Source organism: Coregonus lavaretus (genome assembly GCF_964263955.1).
Source record: "Coregonus lavaretus genome assembly, chromosome: 17".
Taxonomy (NCBI): Eukaryota; Metazoa; Chordata; class Actinopteri; order Salmoniformes; family Salmonidae; genus Coregonus; species Coregonus lavaretus.
The window spans coordinates 24,830,859-24,857,556 of record NC_140004.1 but is presented as its reverse complement, the minus strand read 5'-3'; the positions used below and the strand labels follow the sequence as shown (position 1 = coordinate 24,857,556).

General features: G+C 47.1%; 1 protein-coding gene across 1 annotated transcript in view; it reads right to left on the bottom strand.

The window, feature by feature from the left end:
• The window catches only part of LOC311144520 (membrane-associated phosphatidylinositol transfer protein 2-like), a 98,194-nt gene that overhangs the window by 28,808 nt on the left and 42,688 nt on the right, over nucleotides 1–26,698 (bottom strand). Inside the window, exons 2-7 of the mRNA XM_084180546.1 lie at nucleotides 11,545–11,762; nucleotides 6,347–6,561; nucleotides 5,274–5,395; nucleotides 2,966–3,199; nucleotides 2,394–2,735; nucleotides 1,477–1,572 (exon numbers count right to left, since the gene is read on the bottom strand). Of these exons, the coding sequence (XP_084036672.1) occupies nucleotides 1,477–1,572; nucleotides 2,394–2,735; nucleotides 2,966–3,199; nucleotides 5,274–5,395; nucleotides 6,347–6,561; nucleotides 11,545–11,622 (1,087 nt within the window). The 5' untranslated portion in view covers nucleotides 11,623–11,762. The remainder of the gene's footprint in view (nucleotides 1–1,476; nucleotides 1,573–2,393; nucleotides 2,736–2,965; nucleotides 3,200–5,273; nucleotides 5,396–6,346; nucleotides 6,562–11,544; nucleotides 11,763–26,698) is intronic.

The window sequence follows — 26,698 nt, the reverse complement described above, 5'->3', positions numbered from 1 at the left end:
ACCCAAATGACATCCAGCCAACTTGACACAACTGTGGGAAGTATTGGAGTCAATATGGGCCAGAATCCCTGTGGAACGCATTCGACACCTTGTAGAGTCCATGCCCGACGAATTGAGGCTGTTCTGAGGGCAAGAAGGGGGTGCAACTCAATATTAGGAAGGTGTTCCTAATGTTTTGTATACTCAGTGTATACACCTACTATCTGACTTGACATTGTATTACATATGCCTGTATGTACGCTTTTGTCATCCTTGTAATCTCTTTGATCGCATCACCAACTGATCATAACCATCTTAATGAATGGCTAACACAGAGACAGGGTGGAGAGGCATGGGTGTTCTCAACTCTTATGATATACTACCGTACTCACAAGGAAAATGTAATGAGGAAAAGATTCAGTGGAGCCAATGTCAGTGCTCAGTGCTTACTGTCCTATAAAATTACAACCCCACAAGACTGCTGCTCTAGAAATCTTTGCTCATATGGCAAAGTTGGCTCAGTTCATTTTCAAGGGATTAACTCATGAAGCGACTGAGTAGGGTTGCTTGTTATAAAAGAAGAGTTATAGTGAAATATTGTTCATTGTGTTTCAGCATTTATTTTCCACATTGTAATTGATTTAAATATACTAATCAGGTGTCCAATGAGAAGTTGAAGAATCCCTTTAGCCACATACTGGGGTATGCATGATGTATATACCACTGTATGATTGTTAGTGAAAAACAGATTAATCCATGAATGAAACAACAATTTATCATCTCATTGTGAACATAAATAATGGCACAAACACCAAAAGCATACAGGTATATATATTTGAACATGCAGCTAAATGCAAATGCAGTTAATTCATGACATATCATGAACAGTTTCAACAGTTAGATAAAGATGACAACCAAATAGCATCAGTATCATATAAATAAAAAGAAAACATGCATTGCTTTATTATTCTTACTTAATTACTTGTTATTCATACTTCTAAATGCATGATGTCATATAGAACATCTAAGTGAATCATGCTTCCACACATACCCCTACACAATAGAACATCATTTTGTGGATTGACTTGATGGGATGATTTACTCGCCACAGGGAATGTGTGTGCGTTTGTGAGCATGTGTGTGTGTGTGTGTGTGTGTGAGGGCAGGGTGAGATAGTTTTGGCAATTGGGAACAGGTGAAGGTAGAGGGTGGTGATTTCAGCACTTCTTCAGGACAAGCCAACCCGGGTTGAGTCATCTCCTGGACTCACCCAACAGACGAACAACCGTGTGTCGAGCTACACCCACCTATTTCAACCGCAGGCCCAAATCATGCTGGGTATCTGGGTAACTTAAGAACTGATCTGTGTTGAAGAGACGCATGCAGAGTCAGAGGAGGAAGCACCAGGAGGGTTATGGGAAAGGGAACACATTACTAGTGTTATCTACTCTAACCTACTCTAGGCTTTTTTGACGACTATCAAAATGGTGGATTTACCATGAGCATCAAAGAACTCCTCCTCTGAGCTGTCCTCGGAGTCTCGTGCTATGCTCTGCATCCTCCATTCAGAGAGGCTGTGGCGTGATGGGCTCGCTGAAACACACAAACAGGGAGGGAAACAAACAGTACCGCTGTTATTTTAAAGATCCAACTGAATAATATTCTTACTGACATACGCTCATACTGACACACACACACACACACACACACACACACACACACACAGTGTTATATAAACACTCAACAGTCTCTGTAATGCTTGACTTAATCACAGAAGGATTGCTCAGTGGTCAGGAGGGGGTGTGAAGAAAAGAGCCTGGACTAAAAGTAGGACTGTCCATCATATGTCTTTGTTGTTTGCCTCCTATATCACTGAGGAGGAGTGGGGAGGGGAGGGGGTCTCTTTGAAACCCTGGCTAGCACATACTGGATGCTCATGGGCTGGGAAGCGCAGCTGTGCCTGTCAGCCGATAGACGGGAGCCGCAGGGGTGGAGCGGAGGGTCAGTGTGAAGAGCGTCAGCCTCCTCTAGCCTGTGATGTCAATACTGCTGCTATAAATAGCCCAGGAGCGCTCTGGAGAGGGGGGTAATAGGGGATGAAATTAGTCTGGCTGGTGGAGAGCGAGAGGATCCAGGTGGCAAGCAGGATTCTGACTGCTGCTTAGAAGTGAGGATGGGGATAGGGGTTGTACTGTCTGTAGGAGAGGGGTTTGTCCATAGACTGTATATTTAAGCAGGTTAAAACTATCTGGATAAAGCTGTGACAGTGGTACTGTAGATACAGCACCTAGATACATACTCACTAACACATGATGTTTGTACACCACCTGCTTGAACATTTTATTTTGGAAAATTAATTGTCAACAGTCCAATACCTCCACACAGATACAGACAATTGGGCTCAAACATCTCACCTCCTCTCTTGGATGAGCGGGAGGATCTGGAGGAGGTGGACCACTGCTTGGTGAGCCCTGCTCGTTTTGTTTGGAGAGAGTCTCCCCCGCCCCCTGCACTGACCACCTCGTCAGCTTCTAAGGAGTTGATGGTATCTTTGACCTCCTGGTTCTTGTCTGAGGATGAAACAGCTCCATTGGCCTCTGTGGCCTCGTCTGCCTGGCTGAACTGGGCCATCTTCTGGGCCAGGGCCAGCTGGGTCTCCAGCTCCAGCTGCCTGATGTCTTCGATGGTCAGGCCGTACCACTCGTCCTGCCAGCACCAGGCCTGCCGGTGGGCCCGCACCATCACCTTCCTCAGACCTGAGAAAGGTCAGGGGAGAGAGTTTAGACAGACAGCACTGGAAAACATCAGGGCATCCCAACAGGCCGCCACCTCTAACATCTTGACACGATGTCAGCAGCAGCATGCCTGTAGTATGGAAACACAACTGCTCCATGGACCTAGCACTCATATAGCCAGCAACGGGCAGGGATATATTAAGGTATTGTTCAAACTACTCTTCCAACGCCTCATCCCATCTCATACGCACCTACATCATGGATGAAGCGCTCGATCTTGGACTGCATGCCCCAGTAGCGGAACTCCACCTTGCACAGTTTGTAAGCACACATGATGGGCGTCTTCCCCGGGTTGTTGTTGTACTCCTTGATCCAGTCCTCCTGCAGAGGCCCTCTCTTGGTCTTGTCTGACCTGTAGATCCGAGGGTCCTCCTCTTGCAAGTACTCATGTGGGGTGATGGGATCTTTGACAATGTCGATGGGGTCTGCAAGAGAGAGTCTGACTTCAACACTTGCCACAAATAACATTTACAGTGCCTTCAGAAATTATTCACATCCCTTTACTTTTTCCACATTTTGTTGTTTTACAACGTGGGATTAAAATGGATTTCATTTTCATTTTTTGTCAAGATCTACACAAAATACTCTTTAATATCAAAGTGGAAGAAAAATTGTAACATTGGTAAAAACATTATGAAATATAAAACACTAATATATCTTGATTACATAAGTATTCAGCCCCCTGAGCCAATACATGTTAGAATCACTTTTGGCAGCGATTACAGCTGTGAGTCTTTCTGGGTAAGTCTCTTAGAGCTTTGCACATCTGGATTGTATAATATTTGCACATTATTATTTTTAAAATTGTTCAAGCTCTGTCAAGTTGGTTGTTGATCATTGCTAGACAGACATTTTCAAGTCTTGCCATAGATTTTTAAGCCAAAACTGTAACTAGGCCACTCAGGAACATTAAAAGTCATCTTGGTAAGCAACTCCAGTGTATATTTGGCCTTGAGTTTTAGGTTTTTGTGCTGCTGAAAGGTGAATTTGTCTCCCAGTGTCTTTTGGAAAGCAGACTGAACAAGTTTTCCTCTAGGATTTTGCCTGTGCTTAGCTTTATTCTGTTTATTGACAAGCATACCCATAACATGATGCAGCCACCACCATTCTTGAAAATATGAAGAGTGGTATTCAGTGATGTGTTGTGTTGGATTTGCCCCAAACATAATGCTTTATATTCAGGACATAACATTCATTTCTTTGCAACATTTTTTGCAGTTTTACTTTAGTGCCTTATTGCAAACAGGACGCATGTTTTTGACTATTTTTATTCTGTACATGCTTCCTTCTTTTCACTCTGTCATTTAGGTTAGTATTGTAACTACAATGTTGTTGATCCATCCTCAGTTCTATCACAGCCATTCAACTCTGTAACTGTTTTAAAGTCACCATTGGCCTCATGGTGAAATCCCTGAGCGGTTTACTTTTTCTCCGGCAACTGAGTTAGTAAGAACTCCTATATCTTTGTAGTGACTGGGTGTATTGATACACCATCCAAAGTGTAATTAATAACTGCACCATGCTCATTGTCTGCTTTTTCTTTACCCATCTACCAATAGGTGCCCTTCTTTTTTTTTTTTCTTTTTTTTTTTTTCTTAGGGGGTAGATCAGCTTAATATTGCAGATAGATTGTAACTTCCATCAATGTAATTGTTTGCATCACTTCCAATCCCCCATGTTTTTTATATATATACATACATACATACATACATATATATATATATACACATACATACACATACAACCCTGGCGTTGCAAGCGCCATGCTCTACCAACTGAGCTACAGGAGGCCAATGCCATTGGTAAACCTCCCTGGTCTTTGTGGTTGAATTTGTGTTTGAAATTCACTGCTTGACTGACGGACCTTACAGAGCCAGTATGTGTGGGGTACAGAGATGAGGTAGTCATTCAAAAATCATGTTAAACACTATTATTGCACACAGAGTGAGTCCATGCAACTTATCATGTGACTTGTAACCAAGTAAGGAATTTCTTGGACGTATATTTTCAATTTTCAGTCCAAGAGCTGAGGATGAACCATGGTAGAAACGTCATTAATGACATCTCAGAAACATTGTGACAATGAATCACGTAAATTGGGTCACTGCATGGCCTCAAACCACGAGCATCTGAGCAGCGTCAGAACGAGAACCTCTGTTGCCGCCAACAACAGGAAAACAGCTGCAGTGGAAGCAAACGGCCACCAGTGGGCCTCTACTCTACTGGCTGCTGTGTGAGCCCAGGAGCTTCACTCTAACCCTGGTGGAGGTCATGCATCAGGAAGCCCTCAACAATAACCATGGCTATTCAAACAAGACCACTAACCTAGACCTGTCATTTTGACTTTACTGCTGCAGGTAGTAGAAAGTTGTCCATAGTGAGGAGAAATCATCACCATCATCATCTAAAAGTGCTGTCAATTTGGACACTGTGGTCTGAAGCTCTATTGTCCTTCTAATCTCCCACTATTTGTCCCAGACTGGCACCACAGGGTCTTACCCAGAGTCCTTAGCCTCTTCTCGGCTGGGGACATGTTGAAGACGTCTGGCTGGTTTCCCAGGTCTGGCTTGTAGTACGTCTCAATGTCAATGGAGAACTTCTCGACAAAGGGACAGGTGTATCTGGAGGAGAGAGGAGAGCAAGCTTAGAGGCGTCGGTAATAAATAAGCACAATATGTTGACCTGGACACAGTATATCATCACAGAAAAATGCTTTGTGTATGGTGGAAACATCACATTTGTACATTTGAGTCATTTAGCAGACGCTCTTATCCAGAGCGACTTACAGGAACAATTAGGGTTAAGTGCCTTGCTCAAGGGCAGATTGACAGATTTTTCACCTAGTCGTCTCGGTGATTTGAACCAGCAACCTTTCGCTTACTGGCCCAACGCTCTTAACCGCTATGCTACCTGCCGATGTCTCTGTTATTTAGTGGGTTCTGGGCTAAATGATGGGCAAGTCTTAAACATTTCTACCTGGCAAGAGCTAGCTACTGCTCATCTTTGTCTCTGTTGGTCACTCTAGCTCTTTCTCACTCTCTCTCTGTCTCTGGCTCCAGGCGAGGTGGAGAGCTGTTAGCCCTGCCCATCTGTCGTCTGCAGCAGAGCTGTCACTGCTTTGATGAACGTGTCAGCAGACGGCTCCAGTCTATCAATACCTTGACAGTGTTTTCAAGGGGCGCTTCTCATTTCAGCCTCACGCCTGCAGCTCTGCCCAGGCCCCAGACAGACAGACAAACAAACAAACACACCCTAAGTCTAGGGGGTCAATCATTTCCTAACGATAGGCTGGCTAGCAGAGCTGCTGACCGGATGACTGCCCATGTCTTGGTTGGCACGCTCTGCAGTGTTCTGATAACTGCTCTGGAATCTTTTAGCTTTGCTTGGCTCTTTACTTGGCTCTTAGTAACATTATTTTCTTCCTGAAGGGGCAGATTGGATAAACAATCACTCCATTATGGATAAGGTTTGATGTTGTAAGGGTGGTACTCTTGTGGGGGTGTGTAAGGGTGGTACTCCTGTGTGTGGGAGGTGTAAGGGTGGTACTCCTGTAGGGGGTAATAGTCTCACACCTTGTGCGGGTGTAGGGGTAGGCGTTCCAGGACTCCTCCTCCACCCGGAGCGCTGCCTTGGGCAGGATGGAGCGGAACCAGCTGGGGATGTGCATGCCGATGTGGTAAACCTTGTGAGTGTACTGTCCGATTCCCCCTGGGCCGTCCTCATACGGCTTGTTCTCCAGGATCTCCACTCCGCTGCCCTCGCCACAGGTCTCATCCCGGCTCTTTTTCTGTTCAGATCACAATACATTACAGTGATGGGTTAGGGGAGGAAGCATAGGTCAAAGGTCAACTGAGGACTGAAATGAGGTTAAACAAGGGAGGTCAGGTGAAGCACACTGATGTGAAGACAACAACAAGTCAAGTGTGGCATCAAAACCAAAACAAATGTTGTTTTTATGAATCTAAGCTCCACCAGTAGGTCTAGAAATCACCGGGTCTGTTATTTCACCGGTTCCATATGCGACTCACAAAGGATTTCTGCCATAAAACAGATGCTTGGACAAACTCTACCCTGCTAGTAAAGTTCCAGCAGTTGAAACACTGCATGTCATGACTCATATGTGTGGACAATAAACATTTGTCTCTAGGTATGATCTACACTGCTTAGTCAGGAGAGCTGCTGAGCCAGCTCAGTGAGACACACCTTTCCCATATTTACATTCCAGGTACACAACAGTAATGGGGGAGGGTAGGGGGCTGGAAGGACACGTCATAGGGGACTTAATGGTTTGATGACTTTACTTTTCAAACATAACGCAGTGGGATCCACCAGGGAGAGGCTTCCTGCTGATGTAGAAACAAGGGAAACAGGCTTGCTAAAAGTACACTAGGGAACAGAGTCCAAGTGGCTGAGGACGGTGAAAACGTGAGGGTAAGGGCAAGGACTACAGTATAACATTCCCAGAGACTCTGAGTTAATATCAGAGAGTCAATATTACATGTGCGTTTAATACCTTAGCTACTACCTGCTTTTACATAATGCTCTATTTTTCACTTTGATATAAATGATGGTACATAAATCAACCTGTCGAAGCACACAGTGCATTTTACTAATTACAGGCAGCATTTTTGGGCATGGTGAGGGACAACAGGACGGAGAGGGAGAACAGGATGGAGAGGACCACCAGGACGGAGAGGGACAACAGGATGGAGAGGACCACCAGGACGGAGAGGGACAACAGGATGGAGAGGACCACCAGGATGGAGAGGGAGAACAGGATAGAGAGGACCACCAGGATGGAGAGGGAGAACAGGATGGAGAGGACCACCAGGATGGAGAGGGACACCAGGATGGAGAGGGACACCAGGATGGAGAGGGACACCAGGATGGAGAGGAACACCAGGATGGAGAGGAACACCAGGATGGAGAGGGACACCAGGATGGAGAGGGACACCAGGATGGAGAGGGAGAACAGGGTGGAGAGGGAGAACAGGATGGAGAGGGACACCAGGATGGAGAGGAACACCAGGATGAAAAGGGAGAACAGGATGGAAAGGGAGAACAGGATGGAGAGGGAGAACAGGATGGAGAAGGACAACAGGATGATGAGGGAGAACAGGATGGAGAGGGACACCAGGATGGAGAGGGACAACAGGATGGAGAGGGACACCAGGATGGAGAGGGACACCAGGATGGAGAGGGACAACAGGATGGAGAGGGACAACAGGATGGAGAGGGACAATAGGAGAGCAGGCAGTGAATCAGTGGTGTAGTGGAGAGATGAGATGCGCGCGGCGAGGCATCCACTCCTCCAGCCCTCATGACCTTTGACAGGTTGTTCATTAGTCACCTACCCTGCTCTCAACAGCCAGACAAAGCTCCTCAGACACAGCACAGACACTGACAGACTGACTGCAGAAGCACACAATACACACACACAAAGATACACACACACACAAACACAAGCAGATGCTCAAAAACACTCTGCAACGCATACAGTATAGGCCTATGTGCACACAGCCGCACACACGCACGCCCATATATAGACACAGCCAGACGCTTACACAAACATACTGTAGTTTGTACACACCCACACACAGAAAACGCACACCCACACACATGCAAGGCACTTCATTATCCTGCTGACAGGTGCCTGTGGCCTGCAAACCCGGGTGCCACTGGCCAGTATCAATCCTGCCCTCCTGCCAGAGGCTGGCTCTTGGTGCTCTGGAGCTCAGAAGAAACCATCAGGAAGATAAAAAAATGCCAGGCCACAGCTCAGCCCTCCCCTTAGGGAGAATAGAGCTAAAGGAACAGGCTCTAACAAGGGTCTCTAACAAAACTGAACTGAAAAAGGAAGGGAGGAAGGGAATGCAGGCAGGGGTGTTCCATTGCTATTTCTATTTATGTATCTTTCCTCATTGGTTTGACATGTTTCCAGGAGTTAAACCCAAACTGACAGAGAGAGGTAAGGTTACTAAAGGATAAATTACATTCAGGAAGGAAGCTACATTACATGAAGTTATTCAGGAAGGACTAAATATAGAGGACAGTCTTTCTGTAATCTATCTGTTCAGCTTCCTCATAACTACCTGGCTGGCTGTATTGACTGGAGGAGAGAGTCATATCCTGGCCTATTCCTCACGACATCAGATCAGGGAAACTGGAAGAGCAAAATGGTGGGTGGTGAATAAATACGGAAAGGGGAGGGAGAGAGCGAGCGAGAGAGAAAGTGCCCACTTAATTGAACTTACACCCTGCATTTCTGATATCTTTGCAAATCACAGTCGCGATAATACATTCACAATTAACTATCAATTGAGGAGGCAGCGTGATAAGGTATGAAGGTAAACAAGAGACAGCAGTGTGGAACATGGAGTCAGGAGGAGTCTGGCCTGCTGAAGTGAAGATACTCATACAGTAAAGAGAAGATTTTCATTGTACGGAGAGGCCCAGGCTTGAGCCACCATGCTTACACTGGGGATAAATCAGGGGCAGGCATTCTGCCTGAGGTTGCCCTGGTAACATGCAGTAATGAAGACAGGGTATCCATCCACACCCTGCCTCTCCTACTCTCCCTAAAATATATTTCCCTCTCTGTTTCTTCCCTCCCCTCTTCCGCTCCGTCTCTAACTCTCCCTGTCCCTTTTCCTCACGCTCTCTGTTTCTTCTCCTCACCGTTTCTTCTCCTCTCTCACGTGCTCTCTCTCTCTCTCTCTCTCTAACAAAACCTGACTGCCGGCATGCTGCTGATGTCATGGTTGGCATGGTAACATGGCTCTACAGTGTGACCATTTTACTCGTATATGCGCCTAAATATTTTTCTGTGCGACCTGGAATTTTATTTTAGGAACACCAGTGAAGGATTCTAGCTTTATTATCTCAAATATGTTTCATTAGGTGCACAACTTAGGCGCACACGTGCTCCTTGTAAAAAAGGTCAGCAGAGCCCTGGGTAATGGGAACTTCACAGCAGCGAGAGAGTGAGGCTGCACACAGAAGGCTGAGGTCAGGGGGAAAGGTAACTATGGGTCACTGATCCAACAGGTCAATTTAACACCATCCTTCCTCCCTTGCCTGCCTGCCTCAGCCTGCCTGTAAACACCCTATCCTTGTGGATTCTCTCTCTTTTCACTTTGCTGAGGTTCGCCAGTACCTATGGCACTGGGCCAGAATCAATGGCTCTGGAGCTCAACCCCATTTTTGGAAATTACTTATCAGCCACTCTTCCTTCTAGTGTCAAAACCCTTCCTCTGATACAGTCCTATTTAAACAGGTCTAGTACAAGTCCGCACAGTACCCAACCCCTTTAATACAGTATTGACAAAGCACTAAAGAAGCAGGCACACAACTTTTATGACTGCCTTGGGGCATGTCTGTTCACATGCCCATGTTCAAACCCATTTACAGGGAAATGGAGCTCAACTGGATTAGTGGCCAGTGATGTACACCGGAGGATAATGCACAGCACAAAAATAACAAATAACAATGTTGTAGACAAAGAGGCCTGGCACCCTTCCAGAGAGTACCAGCAACAACATTAAGGAGTGGTGCTTTAATCTCCTCGGATTTTTTCCACCACCATCAGCTACAGTAGGAACAAGATCTATTATGGAGCGATATTGCAAAATCTAATCCAGCAAGGTTAAAGACAAATTGTATTTACTGTACATAGGCAGGCAGGGGAAGAGGGAGAGGGCTGGGCTGGCTACATGTAATGCAGCTAAATAGGGACAGCTGCAGTTAAATCAACCTGCCTAGTAGACAGAAGAGAATTCAGAGGAGCGTTGATTGTGATTCTCAATATCCTGTGTTAGCAGCTTCTTAATTATCCCTACATAGTGCCTACAAGCAAAATGTTTCTGGCTTCTAAATAAACAACAGAAAGAATGAATCCATTAGAAACATCCCTCCTGGGGGAGAATGGGCCTTCCTAGCAGCTTCAGACTGCCGGCTTTCACGTCACAGCAGTTCCTGCCTGCTGTAAGAGAGTAGCAGAGTGCCCCTCCCTCCCTCCCTGGACAAAACACACACCCAGCTGAGGGAGGGAGGGAGGGAGGGAAGGAAGGAGCAGCCAGATTCAACTAGATTCAGCCGCGGGACGACTTTATCTTGAGCGGATGGTCAGGGACCTGAACATAATTACAAATAATTTGCTGACTAAAAAAAATCATTTAAAACTTTGCTTACATTTGTATACGATCAGGTGTCTCTCTATTATGCGCGGGAATACTTGGGAACAGATTGCTTAAATTAAAATCACTTGGAGCTGATTTCCTGGTGTTTTTACAGTATTTTATGTCAAACAAATAAAATTCTAAGTTTATATATATATTTTTTTGCTCAGAAAACTTAGGGGGCAAAATACTTGGGCGCCGGACACCAGTTTGGGAACCCAGCTGTATTACAACATTAAACGCTGTGTGACCAATCAATTTATAATTGAGCACTTTAATGACCAATCGCGGTAGAAAATCCCCTGTATAATATTTTTATATTTTAGTCATTTAGCAGACGCTCTTATCCAGAGCGACTTACAATTAGTGAGTGCATACATTTTTCATACTGGCCCCCCGTGGGAATCGAACCCACAACCCTTGCGTTGCAAGCGCCATGCTCTACCAACTGAGCTACAGGAGGGCCAATAACAAAACCTCCCCTTCCGCTCCAGTACAGATTTGTTGTCCAGTGAGTGTTCTGTTGAACCCTGGGGTGGAGGTGTTGTCCTGGAGGTGAGTGGTCAGGAGTTGGAGGTGTCTGTTGGCCTCACCTGGATCATGTAGAGCTGGGCGATGCGGTACTCGTCCACGCTCATTGGCATTGGGATCCGGTACTCCTTGATCAGCATGGTGAGTCTGGGGTGGGGGGATAGGGGTCAGGAAGAGGGGAGAGGGACAGAGGGAGGGGAGGGGGGCTGGTGGTGGGAGGGACTGGGGGGCTTCTATGTGTGACTCGTCAGTTCACTGCTGGCGTCCTCATCGATGGTGCCTGTGGATGAGAAGAGAGACATAACGGTAAGATAGCTGAACAGTTCAAGTAGGCTTGTGCAATATACCGTATATACCGTATACCGGGGTATTTGGAAATAGGCAGGGGATGCTTTTTCAATACCGTCTAAACTATTTATTTGAAGTTTTTCAATACATTTTAATATTTGTTGCAATTTTTTTAGTAAATACCTGCAGTCAACTTGTGCAATGCGTAAAGCAGATCATGTTCTTATTTCACCTGTCACATTATTTTAGCTTACTTAGTTCCCCAGCACAGTTGAGCCAGTCACGTGTTTGTTTGCAAATAGCACAACAGGAGAAAGTGGGAGCAGGTGAGTCCAGCTGTGTATTGACAGGGGTCGTGTTTTATATTGAAAGTCAACAGTGTTTTTTTGCTTCACTAGAGTGATCAGGGACGTACAACTATAGTGCAACACATTCGGCATAAAATAGCTTCATTTTCATCAGATGACAACAGAAGTGCAATGCTATTTGGCTGGCAGCCACACAAGTAAATGAGCTTACAATGAAAAAGCAAGGTAATTCTTGCAAAAACGATGTATGGCCATCATATTTCTAATGTTAAGGCCTGTCATATAAAGAATGTAGCCAGCTACATTTCCTAACGTTTTGCTTAAAGTTAATCTTGCATTTTACCGGAGCAAAATAGGCTGGCTACACTGAGAAAAGTACCGGAGAAAAGAAGCTCCACATCAGTGGGAGCACTGTCTGCTGATAGAATGCCTGTTGGTGAATTCTCATCCGAGTTTAGAAGTGCAACTGAAGCACAAAATTAGTCTGATGCCGAGCAGAAATTACAATAAGAAGCATTTTAGATATGTGTTTACAAAACGGAGCAAGATATTTCTTATGCGTTTTATATTTTTTTCCTGCGTGAAAAACGCAGAATTATGCGTTAACACGGCCCCTAGTTTAACTTGCTAGTGGATTAATTAATAAGGTGATGGGCATCATATTATGTTAGCTTTCTGCCTTGTTTGACAAGGAGAAGCCCTTTGGATGAGTTATTTGTACAGCTGCCACTGCTATCTTGATTTACTTGTTTTTTCTCCTCCCTTTCGAGGCCTGTCTGCTTCCTCCCCATCTTCTCAAAACAGAGCAGGCAGGCCCGTTGCCCTAGTGACTCCAGACTCCACACAGACACAGCATGTAGACATGCTGCTGAAGAGCCAGTACTGCATGCATCAAAACTTTGTACATTTGCACAATGTCCCTCGTTCACATTCACTTGTAAATGTCCAAACTCACAAAAAATGACATGCAGTAGATTCTACCTATATATGTATAACTTTATGAGCTGGATTGCCTGTCTTTGCAATTAGTTTATTTTCGTTTGCTCTCATTAGCATATTTAGCTAGCAGCCTCCATGGAAATTCACTATTACTTGTGCTAATTCTGTTAGCATTCTGATAATAGACACCCAATGGGCTTTTTTGCCCAAACCGGTAATACCGTAAATCCCGGGGTGATCTGGATACCGCCCAACCCTTAGTTAAAGTAACTGTCCAGTGAAAATCTCACTTTTAAAACTTCATATTCTGTTAACTCATACCCAAATAATGTTGTTGACTCATCCTATACTCATATATTGGAGAATAAACACTTAAAAAAAAAAAAAAAAACCCACCTCAAACTTATATCTCAAACAGACAGTTTCAAAAATGTTTGCTATTTCCTCATAGAGGATGAGCTGGCCAATCAGCGGTCTACAGGCATGAATATTTTTAATAACCGGTATACAGTATGCCCACACAACAAAACCTCCCCCTCCGCTCCAGTACAGATTTGTTGTCCAGTGAGTGTTCTGTTGAACCCTGGGGTGGAGGTGTTGTCCTGGAGGTGAGTGGTCAGGAGTTGGAGGTGTCTGTTGGCCTCACCTGGATCATGTAGAGCTGGGCGATGCGGTACTCGTCCACGCTCATTGGCATTGGGATCCGGTACTCCTTGATCAGCATGGTGAGAGGGACAGAGGGAGGGGAGGGGGGCTGGTGGTGGGAGGGACTGTGGGGCTTCTATGTGTGACTCGTCACACAATTCTGTTATTGGGGTACGCCCACACCATTCCAACACAGAAAAGCTGTTTTTTAACAATTTCACTCATATTTTAATGAATTATAGGTCATATTTCATAGAAATCTGGAAACACTGGACAGTTCCTTTAACAGCAACTGATGATCTACAGGTGTCTAGGTGGAAGTTGGTCATAGAGTGTGGAAAGTTAACCAGCAGCTTGGTCTTGAAAAATCAGACCTTAAAACACTAGAGATGATGGGGCGGCAGGTAGCTTAGTGGTTAAGAGTGTTGTGCCAGTAACCGAAAGATCGCTGGTTCTAATCCCCGAGCCGACTAGGTGAAAAATCTATCGATGTGCCCTTGAGCAAGGCACTTAACCCTAATTGCTCCTGTAAGTCGCTCTGGATAAGAGTGTCTGCTAAATGACTAAAATGTAGAGAAAATAAAATCCAGTTCTAAAATTCTCAGATAGAATTACCTACTTTTATTTCGTCACATTGTGGCAGTAAGCTATTTTCTGTAAGCTCGCAATTACCTTGTAAATAATGATGTTGTTTTGGGTTTATTTTCCTGTAGTAATGAACAAAAAGTAGCTAAAGTTAAAACGGTGTCAGCTATACACTGGTCATTATTTGAACTGGCTAGTCAGCTAGCTAGCTAGCAACGAACCAAAAGATTTAGAAAATTGATTTTATTTGCCTGGATGGATGGGTTTATTGGTGTTAAAATAGAGAAAGTACGCTATTTGGAGCACCGGGCTGTTGATGTCATGCAGAGGCTGTCGTTTTGTCTTTATACTATGACAATAGAATGTTCATGATGTCATTACGACAATTGTCTACAGAAATGTCGATAGACTGACTGTAAACCAGCCTTTAGATTATTTTCACTGATCCAATCCCATTTCCCCATTCTCCTGAGGCCTAACCTGGGGAGCGAACCCAGAACACTGACTGCAGGCCTGACACTGGCAGCCCATGGTCATCCACTAGTGATTACCCCAGCATTGCATAACCATAACGCTCCCCCAATAGCAGCAACTGTGGTCGTCTCTGGCTCTCAGCCATCCCATCTAATCACGCTAATATATTCCCACTGTGACACTCATCCACTGAACAAAGGCTGACTTTGAGAGAACCTCCTAGTGACGCCGCCCTCCACACTCTGGTCTTCGACCTGTCGAGAGCTCCACCCAACCTCCCACCCACACCCCTCCACTCAGACACTCTCACTTAACCCGTTAAAAGGTGAGTGATGCACCACTAGAACACAGAGGACATGGATGGGACCCATCCAGCTCGAGATAAACACTTCTACATCAACACAGCTCATCGTTCAACACCATACTGCCGTCCAAGCTCATCACTAAGCTCAGGACCCTGGGACTCCCTCTGCAACTTGATCCTGGACTTCCTGACGGGCCGCCCCCCGGTGGTGAGGGTAGGCAACAACACATCCACCAAACAGACCCTCAACATGGGGGCCCCTCAGGGGTGCGTGCTTAGTCCCATCCTGTACTCCCCGTTCACCCACGACTGCATGGTCGCGCACGACTCCAATACCATCATTAAGTTTGCTGACAACACGACGGTGGTATCCTGATCACCGATGACAATGAGAACGCCTATAGAGAGGAGGCCAGTATAGGGCTGTTGCGGTGACTGTATTACCACCACACTGGCATACATGTGTCATGACTGCAGTAAAATTCCACGTGACCATTGAGTCACGGTAATCTCCTCTTATGCACTCTGGACATGCGTTGGTAGTGCCCAACTCAATAACGACCATTAGGTCACTAATGGCCTGGTACACAGGGCTCTATTGTCCCTCTTCCAGTGCATCAACAGTTGAATTAAATTGTTGTGAAAACATGTTACTAGTGATGTTCCCAAACAGATTTCACTTGGTTTCCCAAATTAAGCACTGGGTAGCTGCAGAAACAGGGTTGGAGAGCCCAAGGCATACAGAGTCTGGGCGGAATATCACATGTCGCACAGCAAGAGGCTGCATGCTCCTCAAACAGTGGTTGACGCATGGAGTGAAATAACCGGAGTAGCCTACCTGGCATGATTGAAAAGCGAGCCAGTGGGAAAGCGGCCTACATTCACTATTCCAGTGCATACAGATGACAAGTATTTTTCCCCTGCCCCTGTTCCTGCCCATTTGATAATGGGCCATTCTAAATCTAAACTAATTTGACATTTTAGTAAAGACAATATTAAATTGAGAATAGTCTGATGGGTGAAAATATGATCACTTGATGAAAGAACAGTGTGTGCAGCCTGAGGCAAGGAACAGATAACATAGATTTTTTAAAAACAATTTTCTCAAATCATCAATAGCCTATAGTCGCATCATGCATATGTTCTGATTTCTAAAGACATTCTAAGGTTTGTATCATTCACAACTAAAGTTGCCAAATAACTATAAATCTAGCATATAGGATCTGTTTCAAATGATCACTTTTACAGTCAACACAGCCACTTCATATGCACACTCCCTCCAGAATGGGAAAATATCCTTTCTATTTTATTCAGCTAAGTTCAATTATATTCTTCTTACTATAAAATCATATTATTTAAAATAATGGCACCGGACTTAAAAGCATATCTTGTCTGCTAAATTAACAAGCGTACAGCCTGATATAGAGGTCCTGGATGGCAGGGAGCTCGGCCGTCCGCACTACGCTCTGTAGTGCCTTGCAGTCGGATGCCAAGTAGTTGCCATACCAAGCGTTGATGGAGCCAGTCAAGATGCTCTCAATGGTGCAGCTGTTTACTTTTTCCACATTTTGTTACGTTACAGCCTTATTTTATAATGGATTAAATAGTTTTTTCCCCTCATCAATCTACACACAATAACCCATGACAAAGCAAAAACAGGTTTTTTGATTATTTCTGCAAATGTATTTAAAAAAAATATGAAATATCCCATTCGGACCTTTTACTCAGTAATTTGTTGAAGCAGCGATTACAGACTTGAGTCTTCTTGGGTATGACGCTACAAGCTTGGCACACCTGTATTTGGGGAGTTTCTCCCATTCTTCTCTGCAGATCTTCTCAATCTCTGTCCGGTTGGATGGGGAGCGTCGCTGCACAGCTATTTTCAGGTCTCTCCAAAGATGTTCGATCGGGTTCAAGTCCGGGCTGTGGCTGGGCCACTCAAGGATATTCAGAGACTTGTCCCGAAGCCACTCCTGTGTTGTCTTGGCTGTGTGCTTAGGGTCGTTGTCCTGTTGGAAGGTGAACCTTTGCCCCAGTGTGAGATCCTGAGCGCTCTGAAGCAGGTTTTCATCAAGGATCTCTCTGTACTTTGCTCCGTTCATCTTTTCCTCGATCCTGACTAGTCTCCCAGTCCCTGCCGCTGAAAAACATCCCCACAGCATGATGCTGCCACCACCATGCTTCACCGTAGGGATGGTGCCAGGTTTCCTCCAGACGTGACGTTTGGCATTCAGGCCAAAGAGTTCAATTTTGGTTTCATCAGACCAGAGAATCTTGTTTGTCATGGTCTGAGAGTCCTTTAGGTGCCTTTTACTGAGGAGTGGCTTCAGTCTGGCCACTCTACCATAAAGGCCTGATTGGTGGAGTGCTGCAGAGATGGTTATCCTTCTGGAAGCTTCTCTCCCATCGCCACAGAGGAACTCTGGAGCTCTGTCAGAGGGACCATTGGGTTCTTGGTCACCTCCCTGACTAAGGCCCTTCTCCCCAGATTGCTCAGTTTGGCCAGGCGTCCAGCTCTAGCAAGAGTCTTGGTGGTTCCAAACTTCTTCCATTTAAGAATGATGAAGGCCATTGTGTTCTTGAGGGCCTTCAATGCAGCAGAAATGTTTTGGTACCCTACCCCAGATCTGTGCCTCGACACAATCCTGTCTCAGAGCTCTACAGACAATTCCTTCGACCTCATGGCTTGGTTTTTGCTCTGACATGCACTGTCAACTGTGGGACGTTATATAGACAGGTGTATGCCTTTCCAAATCATGTCCAATCAATTGAATTTACCACAGGTGGACTCCAGTCAAGTTGTAGAAACATCTCAAGGATGATCATTGGAAACAGGATGCACCTGAGCACAATTTCAAGTCTCATAGCAAAGGGTCTGAATACTTATGTAAATAAGGTATTTCTGTTTTCGCTTTGTCATTATGGGGTATTGTGTGTAGATTGATGAGTAAAAAAAAATATTGAATCTATTTTAGAATAAGGCTGTAATGTAACAAAATGTGGAAAAAGTCAAGGGGTCTGAATACTGTATAAAGCCAAGTTATCGTAACTCATTGTGTATTTATTCCTATGCATTGTTGGGAAGAGCCCTTAAGTAAGCATTTCACTGTCAGTCTACACCTGTTGTTTACGAAGCATGTGACAAATAAAATTAGATTAGATATAGATTTGATGACTTAACAGGTCTGACTGAGAGGCAGGCAGCACTGGCTCACAGTGTGGGAGGGCGGTGGAGCTGTGGGGTTTTAACTCTTCCTCTTCCTTCTCTCTCCTCCTCCGCTATTTCTTCATCCTCTACACAAAGAGAAGCAGCCTGCTCTAGATGGGACGACACATCCACAAAAGCAGAGCGGAACATCATGCTCCACTTAAAATAACCACACTCCTGGGAAACACTGAGATTAAAGTAGGCTAGAGAGCCCTACAGAGGAGGCAGGCAGAGAAACAGGAGGGAGCCCGGGGGGTTGGGAGAAGAGATAACAACATTACTGTAGATAGAGAATAGAAATCAAACTACCACTCATCATGCTAACACTGCAGTAGCTGAACACCACCTTTCAATCCCCCTTAAGGACTTTGCAGACTATGACGGATTCAGTCTTTTACGATTATCACGTCACACTGTACGATGTTACCAAATTCAAATCTTGATATCAACCTGGCCAGATTGTACGATTTGCTTCCGTTCTGTCATCACATTCTGCGATTGGCTTGTTAGGCTATGTCAGCCGAAGTAGGCTACATCTACATCAACTGCAGCGGTGTATTAGATATATGTGGCTGGTTCTAATCCCCGAGCCGACAAGGCTCTGTCGATGTGCCCTTGAGCAAGGCCCTTAACCCTAATTGCTCCTGTAAGTCGCTCTGGCTAAGAGCGTCTACTAAAATGTAAAATGTCAGCACCAGCAGCGCAAGCCAGTGAGTTCAGAAAAACTGAAAGTATCCATCTTACAACTCGTTTTCACACAAACTTTATATGTCAAAACTCAGACTAAAATAGGCTTCCCAAAAATAACATGGTCGCTGTGGTAGAACATTTATTTTGATTGGTGATTTTATGCATTTATCAAAATCCCATCAGGTAGCCTGATTTCAGATGTGTCATGTAAATAGGGAAATAATTATCCTTGGACAGCATGTAGGATAAACATTTAATTCAAACTATTATATTCATCTGACTATTCACAATAATCGTATTATTGTGTGCATACTTAGTGCCGGCCGTGTTTCTCAGGGTCAGTCACTGGGATCGGCTCGTAACAGCAGCCACACTACACGATAAAGGAAACACAATTCTGACACTGCTAGAACTTTGTCAGCGCCTACGACCACACGTAGCGGTACTTAATCAGTAGACTTAGACCCTGTCACACTGAACGAGCCAAGACGTCCCACAATCGTTTACGACCTAAGAACTTGCCCACAACGTGGACATTTTGTCTGGGACTGCAAAATCGTGGCATAAGACGGCTAAAATCGTACAGTCTACAAAGGTCTTAAAAGGAAAATTCCACTCCAAAAATATATGTTGGTATTAGTTTCATTAGTCGACTGTTGATACAGTCCGGAAATGTTTTGCATGTCAGCAATCAAGTTTTCAAGATATAGACTTTTCAAATGAGGCAAAACGCATCATACTGTGACACTTTCTGTATTTTGAAAGTTCTATATCCTGAAAACTTGATTGCTGACATGCAAAATATAGTCTTTGAGTGTTATTTTCCTTTAAGCCTGGTGCCACTGTGCCAAAACACATGATCTAATCCCTGCAGTTTTTGTAATATGGAGCATAGTGGAAAGAAAAATTGTGAAATCAATTTCCAGAACTCCCTTCTCTAGTGCTCTTACAGTCAAAATCATAATGATGTGAAACGGTCCATTGTAACCAATGTCAGTCAACACACCAGCAGTTAACAGGACAGGGCTGATTCAACATGCACCCTAGACACAACAAGCAGGTATAATGATCCTTGCATTACAGTCCAGGGCCCGGTTTTCTCGATAGCGATGGAACTTACAAGTGTTTTAAAGATGCATCTTTCCTATAACGGCCGAAGATGTAACATGCGTTTCCCAAAACACTACGCAGAGAGAATGGTCGTAAGTGCGTCGTTGGAGCATGGGTCGATACTGATGGGATCGAAAGAAAGGGAGCGCTACTCTCGGATTAGCTTTCTCATTCAAATCTTACCTTAACATTATTTCACAATACTGACTACGTTTCAGCTCCTAGAGAGATATTTGTCACGGTTCAGACAGACGACAAGAGGACCACAATTGCGTCACACCAGAAAGTTTATTAAACTTAAGGGAAAAGGGAAGTAGGGAGTGAGTGAAGGCTCCAGGGGTTATTCCGTCCAATGTGCTGGGTCTGTGCCCCCCCCCAGTGGCAGCGATGCGTCCGATGACGCCGGTGGTTGGTGGTCCAGAAGTCCTGGGGGGGAGGAAACACAGACACAACGGGGCGGATGAAACAAGGCAGAAGTACAGTTCAAGGGAAATCCAAACACGTTGTAGCAAGGCAGAAGGCTGGTCAGAGTTACCGGGGTCGAAGAGTAGTCAGGAGTCGTAATGGCAGAAAGCAGGTCTGGTTTTCCTGGGGCAGAAGAGTATCCAAGAATCAGGCAGGTCCGGGGTCACAAAACAAGGGTGAGCCAGAAGCGCGAGCAAACAGGTTCCGGGTGTGAGCTTTGCAGACGATCTGACAAAGGAGAGCTGAAAGACAGGACTTTAAATACTGGGAGAGGTTAGTGGGTAATGCAGCGCAGCTGGCAGAGTAATTAGAGCCGAACAGAGCAGGGACAGGTGGAGCTAGTTAGGCTGAGTAGAGAGAGAGTGGTGAGCAAAGTGGAAGATAGTGGAAACAAATTAAGGTGGTAACCCGGTGGAGTGAGAGGGCTCATGACAGAACCCCCCCCCCAAGGGACGGCCCCAGAAGTCCCAAGAGCAACACCACGCCGGGCGGGAGGAGGGGAGCCGGAGGAGGGCTAGAACTCCTCCGAACGGTCCGAGCGAACGTCCTCATCCTCGGAGGAAGCCGGAGGGCCGTGGTCGGGAGATGGGACAGGTCCCGAGACAGGATCAGGCACAGGACAGGAAGCCGAGCGGGCAGGACGGTTAGGGATCCCTCTGGGGCGGCCCCTACGGATTGCAGGTTGATCAGGATGCCGTTGGTGGAAGGCGGTGATGAGAGTCCTATCCACAATCCGACTAGCTGGCACCCAGGTCCTTTCCTCAGGTCCATAGCCCTCCCAGTCAATGAGGTACTGGAGACCCCTACCCCTCCGTCTGGACTGAAGCAGGCGGCGGACGGTGTAAACCAGACCACCATCGACGAGCTGTGGAGGAGGAGGACAAGGCGCAGCAGGGACCAGCGGACTCTCATGAATGGGCTTAATCTTAGACACATGGAAAGTGGGGTGCACCCTCATGGAATTAGGCAGTTGGAGCCGGACAGCAGTTGGGCTAATCACTCTTATGATAGGGAATGGGCCAATGAACCGAGGTGCCAGCTTTTGCGACTCCACCCTGAGTGGCAGGTTCCTTGACGACAACCACACCCTTTGACCAACATGGTAGGTGGGAGCAGGGATTCTCCGACGGTTGGCCCCGGTAGTGTAGCTGGCAACGGATCTGAGAAGTGTGGCTCGGGCTTGTGACCAGGTGCGGCGACATCGACGGGCAAAAGCAAGTGCAGATGGGCAAGTAACCTCCCCTTCCTGGCTGGCAAATAGAGGAGGCTGGTAACCATAAACACATTGGAAAGGGGACATACCGATGGCAGAGCAGGTCAGAGAATTGTGTGCGTACTCCACCCATGTCAATTGCTGCGACCAGGAGTGGGGGTTGCGTGAAGTCATGCATCGCAGTGCCTTCTCGAGCTCCTGATTTGCCCGCTCTGACTGCCCATTGGATTGGGGATGGAATCCGGAAGTCAGACTGACTGTGGCTCCCAGCAGGTGACAGAACTCCTTCCAAAAAGCGGAGGAGAATTGTGGACCACGGTCAGAAACTACATCCTTTGGCAGTCCGTGGATCCGGAAGACGTGTTCCAGGACCACCTGGGCGGTCTCCTTGGCGGTTGGGAGCTTGGGGAGGGGAATGAAGTGTGCCATCTTGCTGAATCGGTCAACTATGGTGAGAATGACGGTCATGCCACTTGAAGGGGGCAGCCCCGTGACAAAGTCAAGGGCGATGTGAGACCAGGGACGTCTGGGCACAGGCAGGGGCTGCAGCAATCCGGCTGGGGGCTGGCAGGACGACTTGTGTTGGTTGCAGATGGGGCAGGCCTGGACGAATTCCCGTACATCCTTTCTCAGAGAGGGCCACCAGAACCTCTGGGCGAGCAGGTTGTAAGTGCGGGTGGAGCCAGGGTGACAAGCTAGGCGGGAGTCATGTCCCCACTGAACGACCTGGGACCTCAGGTTTTCGGGGACAAAAAGGCGGTCAGCTGGGCAAGTGCTGGGACCGGGCTGGTTACGGAGAGCTTCCAGCACCTGTTCCTCAACAGCCCAGGTCAGAGCTGCTACGATGCAGGGACTTGGCAGAATCGACACAGGATCCTTGGAGGGGTTGTCATCCTTCTGGAATTGACGGGAGAGGGCGTCTGGCTTGGTGTTGCGTGATCCAGGCCGGTATGACAGAGTGAAATTAAACCTGGTGAAGAACAGGGCCCAGCGGGACTGCCTGGAGTTCAACCGTTTGGCCGTGCGGATGTACTCCAAGTTCTTATGATCGGTCCAAACGAGAAATGGAATGGTGGACCCCTCCAGCCAGTGACGCCACTCCTCCAAGGCAAGCTTCACAGCCAGCAGCTCTCGGTTCCCTATGTCGTAATTGCACTCAGAGGGGGACAACCGACGTGAGAAAAAGGCACAGGGATGGAGCTTCCTATCCTCCGCAGCCCACTGAGAAATCACAGCACCAACTCCCACATCCGAGGCGTCCACCTCCACAATGAATTGCCGGTCCACATCAGGCATCTGGAGGATGGGAGCGGAGGTGAACCTTACCTTGAGGGTACTGAAGGCCTTGTCGGCTGCTGGGGTCCAGGTGAAGGGTTGCTTGGTGCTGGTTAGAGCAGTGAGAGGGGCAGCAACGGTACTGTAGTTCCGGATAAACTTTCTATAGAAGTTAGCAAACCCCAGAAACTGTTGCAGCTTCTTTCTGTTCTCCGGAACTGGCCATGAAGTGACTGCTGATACTTTGGCAGGATCCATTTGGATACTTCCCTCTGCCACTATGTACCCCAGGAAGGCCACTGTCTTGACGTGAAACTCACATTTCTCTGCCTTGGCGTAGAGGGAATTCTCCAGAAGACGATGAAGGACTTGCTGGACATGGCGGGTGTGTTCAGACAGGTTTCTGGAGTAGATTAAGATGTCATCCAGGTAAACGAAGACAAACTTGTTTAACATGTCCCGCAGTACATCATTCACTAGAGCCTGGAACACAGCAGGAGCATTGGTGAGGCCAAAAGGCATAACCAGATACTCGTAGTGGCCTGTTGGTGTATTGAATGCGGTCTTCCATTCATCTCCCTCCCGGATCCGCACTAGGTGGTAAGCGTTTCTGAGATCCAACTTGGTAAAAACAGTGGCTCCCTGGAGCAACTCAAAAGCAGAGGTGAGCAGAGGGAGAGGGTAACGGTTTTTCACTGTGATGTCGTTGAGTCCCCTGTAGTCGATGCAGGGGCGAAGAGATCCGTCCCTCTTCCCCACAAAGAAGAAGCCAGCACCAGCCGGAGATGAAGATGAACGGATCAATCCTGTGGACAGAGAGTCATTGATGTAATCCTCCATGGACTTTCTTTCAGGAGCAGACAACGAATAAAGACGGCCCCTTGGAGGGGCTGTTCCAGGGAGGAGGTCGATGGCACAGTCGTACGGTCGGTGAGGGGGCAGAGATGTGGCTCTTGCTTTGTTAAACACTTCTCTGAGACCATGGTAGCATTCTGGGACATGGGAGAGGTCAGGAGCGGAGTTAGTAGGTACTGGCCGAGGGGGTAGTGCGGCAGCAAGCAGGCAGGTTCGGTGGCAGTCCTCTCCCCACTCCCTGATCACCCCGGTCACCCAGTCGAGCTGAGGGTTGTGCCGGCGGAGCCATGGGTAACCCAGGATGAGGGGTTGGCCTGGAGAGGGGAGCAGGTGAAACTGGATAGTTTCTTGATGGTTTCCGGACAGACCCATCAAGACCGGGGCCGTGACATGAGTGACCGATCCGAGTAAGTGTCCGTCCAGTGCCCGGGCAGGAATAGGAGGTGTCAAACGGAGGTTCTCCAGTCCCAGTTGGCGTGCCAGCTTGATGTCCATTATGTTGGCTTCGGCGCCAGAATCCACCAGAGCAGCCAGGGTGTGAGTTGAGTCAGAGAGGCGGAGGTGAACTTGCAGCAGGGGTTTGCGGTCGGAGGACTGGATGGTCATTGAGCTCAACCGGACTCCCCCTATGCCCGGTGAGCTTCGGCTTTTAAAGGGCAGGTTACCACACGATGTCCATCACCTCCACAATAGAGGCAGAGGTTTGAGGTGAAGCGGCGCTGGCGCTCTGCAGGAGTGAGAGAGGCTCGCCCAATCTCCATAGGCTCAGACTGATCAAGCTGACTTGGGTGAGTGGCAGTAGCTGACAGGAGCCCAGTCGGATCTCTCCGAATGCCGGTAGTTGGTGGACCTTGGCGCCCCCTCTCACGACGACGGGTCTGTATCCTTCTGTCGATCCGGACAGTCAGTGCGATGGCTTCATCAAGAGTGGAAGGCAGTTCATGGGAGACCAACTCGTCCTTGATATAGTCAGCCAAGCTATGGAAGAACGCGTCCACCAACGATGGTGTGTTCCAAGAACTTCGTCTTGCCAGGGTTCGGAAGTCGATGGAATGGTCTGCGACTGTACGTCTGCCTTGTCGAATACTGAACAGTTCACGAGACGCCTCTGCGGTTGGTGAATCCAGGTCAAACACCTTCAGCATCTCCTCAGCAAACAGGTCGAAGGTTGCACATGCGGGGGTTTGACGTTCGAACTCTGCTGTTCCCCAGAGTCGAGCTCGGCCCGTCAGGTGAGTGATGGCATACCCGACCTTAGCCCCCTCCGTGGCGAAGGTCCTTGGCTGCAAGGAGAACTGAAGTCGGCAGCTAGTCAGGAATGGCCGGACCTGGGTAGAATCGCCGTTGAACCGCTCGGGGTTTCCAATCTTGGGTTCCGGGGCAGCGGCTGCAATGACCGGGGCAGGTAACTCGGAGGCAGGGCTGGTGGGCAGACTGGCTGGGGTAAGGTTGGTGAGGAGTTGGATGATCATGGCGAGTTGTTGTTGCTGCTGCTGGGACTGCTGCTGGTGCTGCTGGAACTGCTGATGCTGTTGGTGGCCGACCTGAAGCAGAGAGGTGATGTCGCCGCTCATGCGGCCTAGCTCTCTCTCAGTGTGTTCCAGGCGTAGCATGGCGGTGGGTTGCTCAGGTTCTTCGGTTTCCATGTCGGGGGAGGTGTGCGCTGAGTCCATAAAGGTCAGATCGTACTGTCACGGTTCAGACAGACGACAAGAGGACCACAATTGCGTCACACCAGAAAGTTTATTAAACTTAAGGGAAAAGGGAAGTAGGGAGTGAGTGAAGGCTCCAGGGGTTATTCCGTCCAATGTGCTGGGTCTGTGCCCCCCCCCAGTGGCAGCGATGCGTCCGATGACGCCGGTGGTTGGTGGTCCAGAAGTCCTGGGGGGGAGGAAACACAGACACAACGGGGCGGATGAAACAAGGCAGAAGTACAGTTCAAGGGAAATCCAAACACGTTGTAGCAAGGCAGAAGGCTGGTCAGAGTTACCGGGGTCGAAGAGTAGTCAGGAGTCGTAATGGCAGAAAGCAGGTCTGGTTTTCCTGGGGCAGAAGAGTATCCAAGAATCAGGCAGGTCCGGGGTCACAAAACAAGGGTGAGCCAGAAGCGCGAGCAAACAGGTTCCGGGTGTGAGCTTTGCAGACGATCTGACAAAGGAGAGCTGAAAGACAGGACTTTAAATACTGGGAGAGGTTAGTGGGTAATGCAGCGCAGCTGGCAGAGTAATTAGAGCCGAACAGAGCAGGGACAGGTGGAGCTAGTTAGGCTGAGTAGAGAGAGAGTGGTGAGCAAAGTGGAAGATAGTGGAAACAAATTAAGGTGGTAACCCGGTGGAGTGAGAGGGCTCATGACAATATTACCACCAACGGCTGCAAATATTGAAGTGGCTTACCCAATAAAAATGCACTAAATCACCAATTTGGTATGTTAGGCTACACATGAAATATATTGACACAAATTACAGACAGTAGCCTACAAGTAGCAAAATATAACTACATTGATTGAACATGAAATGTATTTCAATATGACTGAAATAGACCTATAGCCTACTGTTTATATTTTAATGCAGTCATCTTGGTTTTCGTTTGAAGTATATTTTTATACGTTGCTTGTTTCTATCAATTGCAAAGACATTGGTAACTTTGTATTTGTAGTCAACTTTGTTCTGAAGTTATTGGAGGTCACAGAGAAACGGCTAAACCATGCGATTTTATGTTTAGCGGATATATATATATATATTTTTTTTCATTTAGCAGAGGGCAAAAAAGCATCTAACGACGCACTTAGCTGTTCTACGAGTGGTCTGAGGCAGGCGTTAGATTACGAGCATTTTCATGTTCAGCGTTAATAACAATG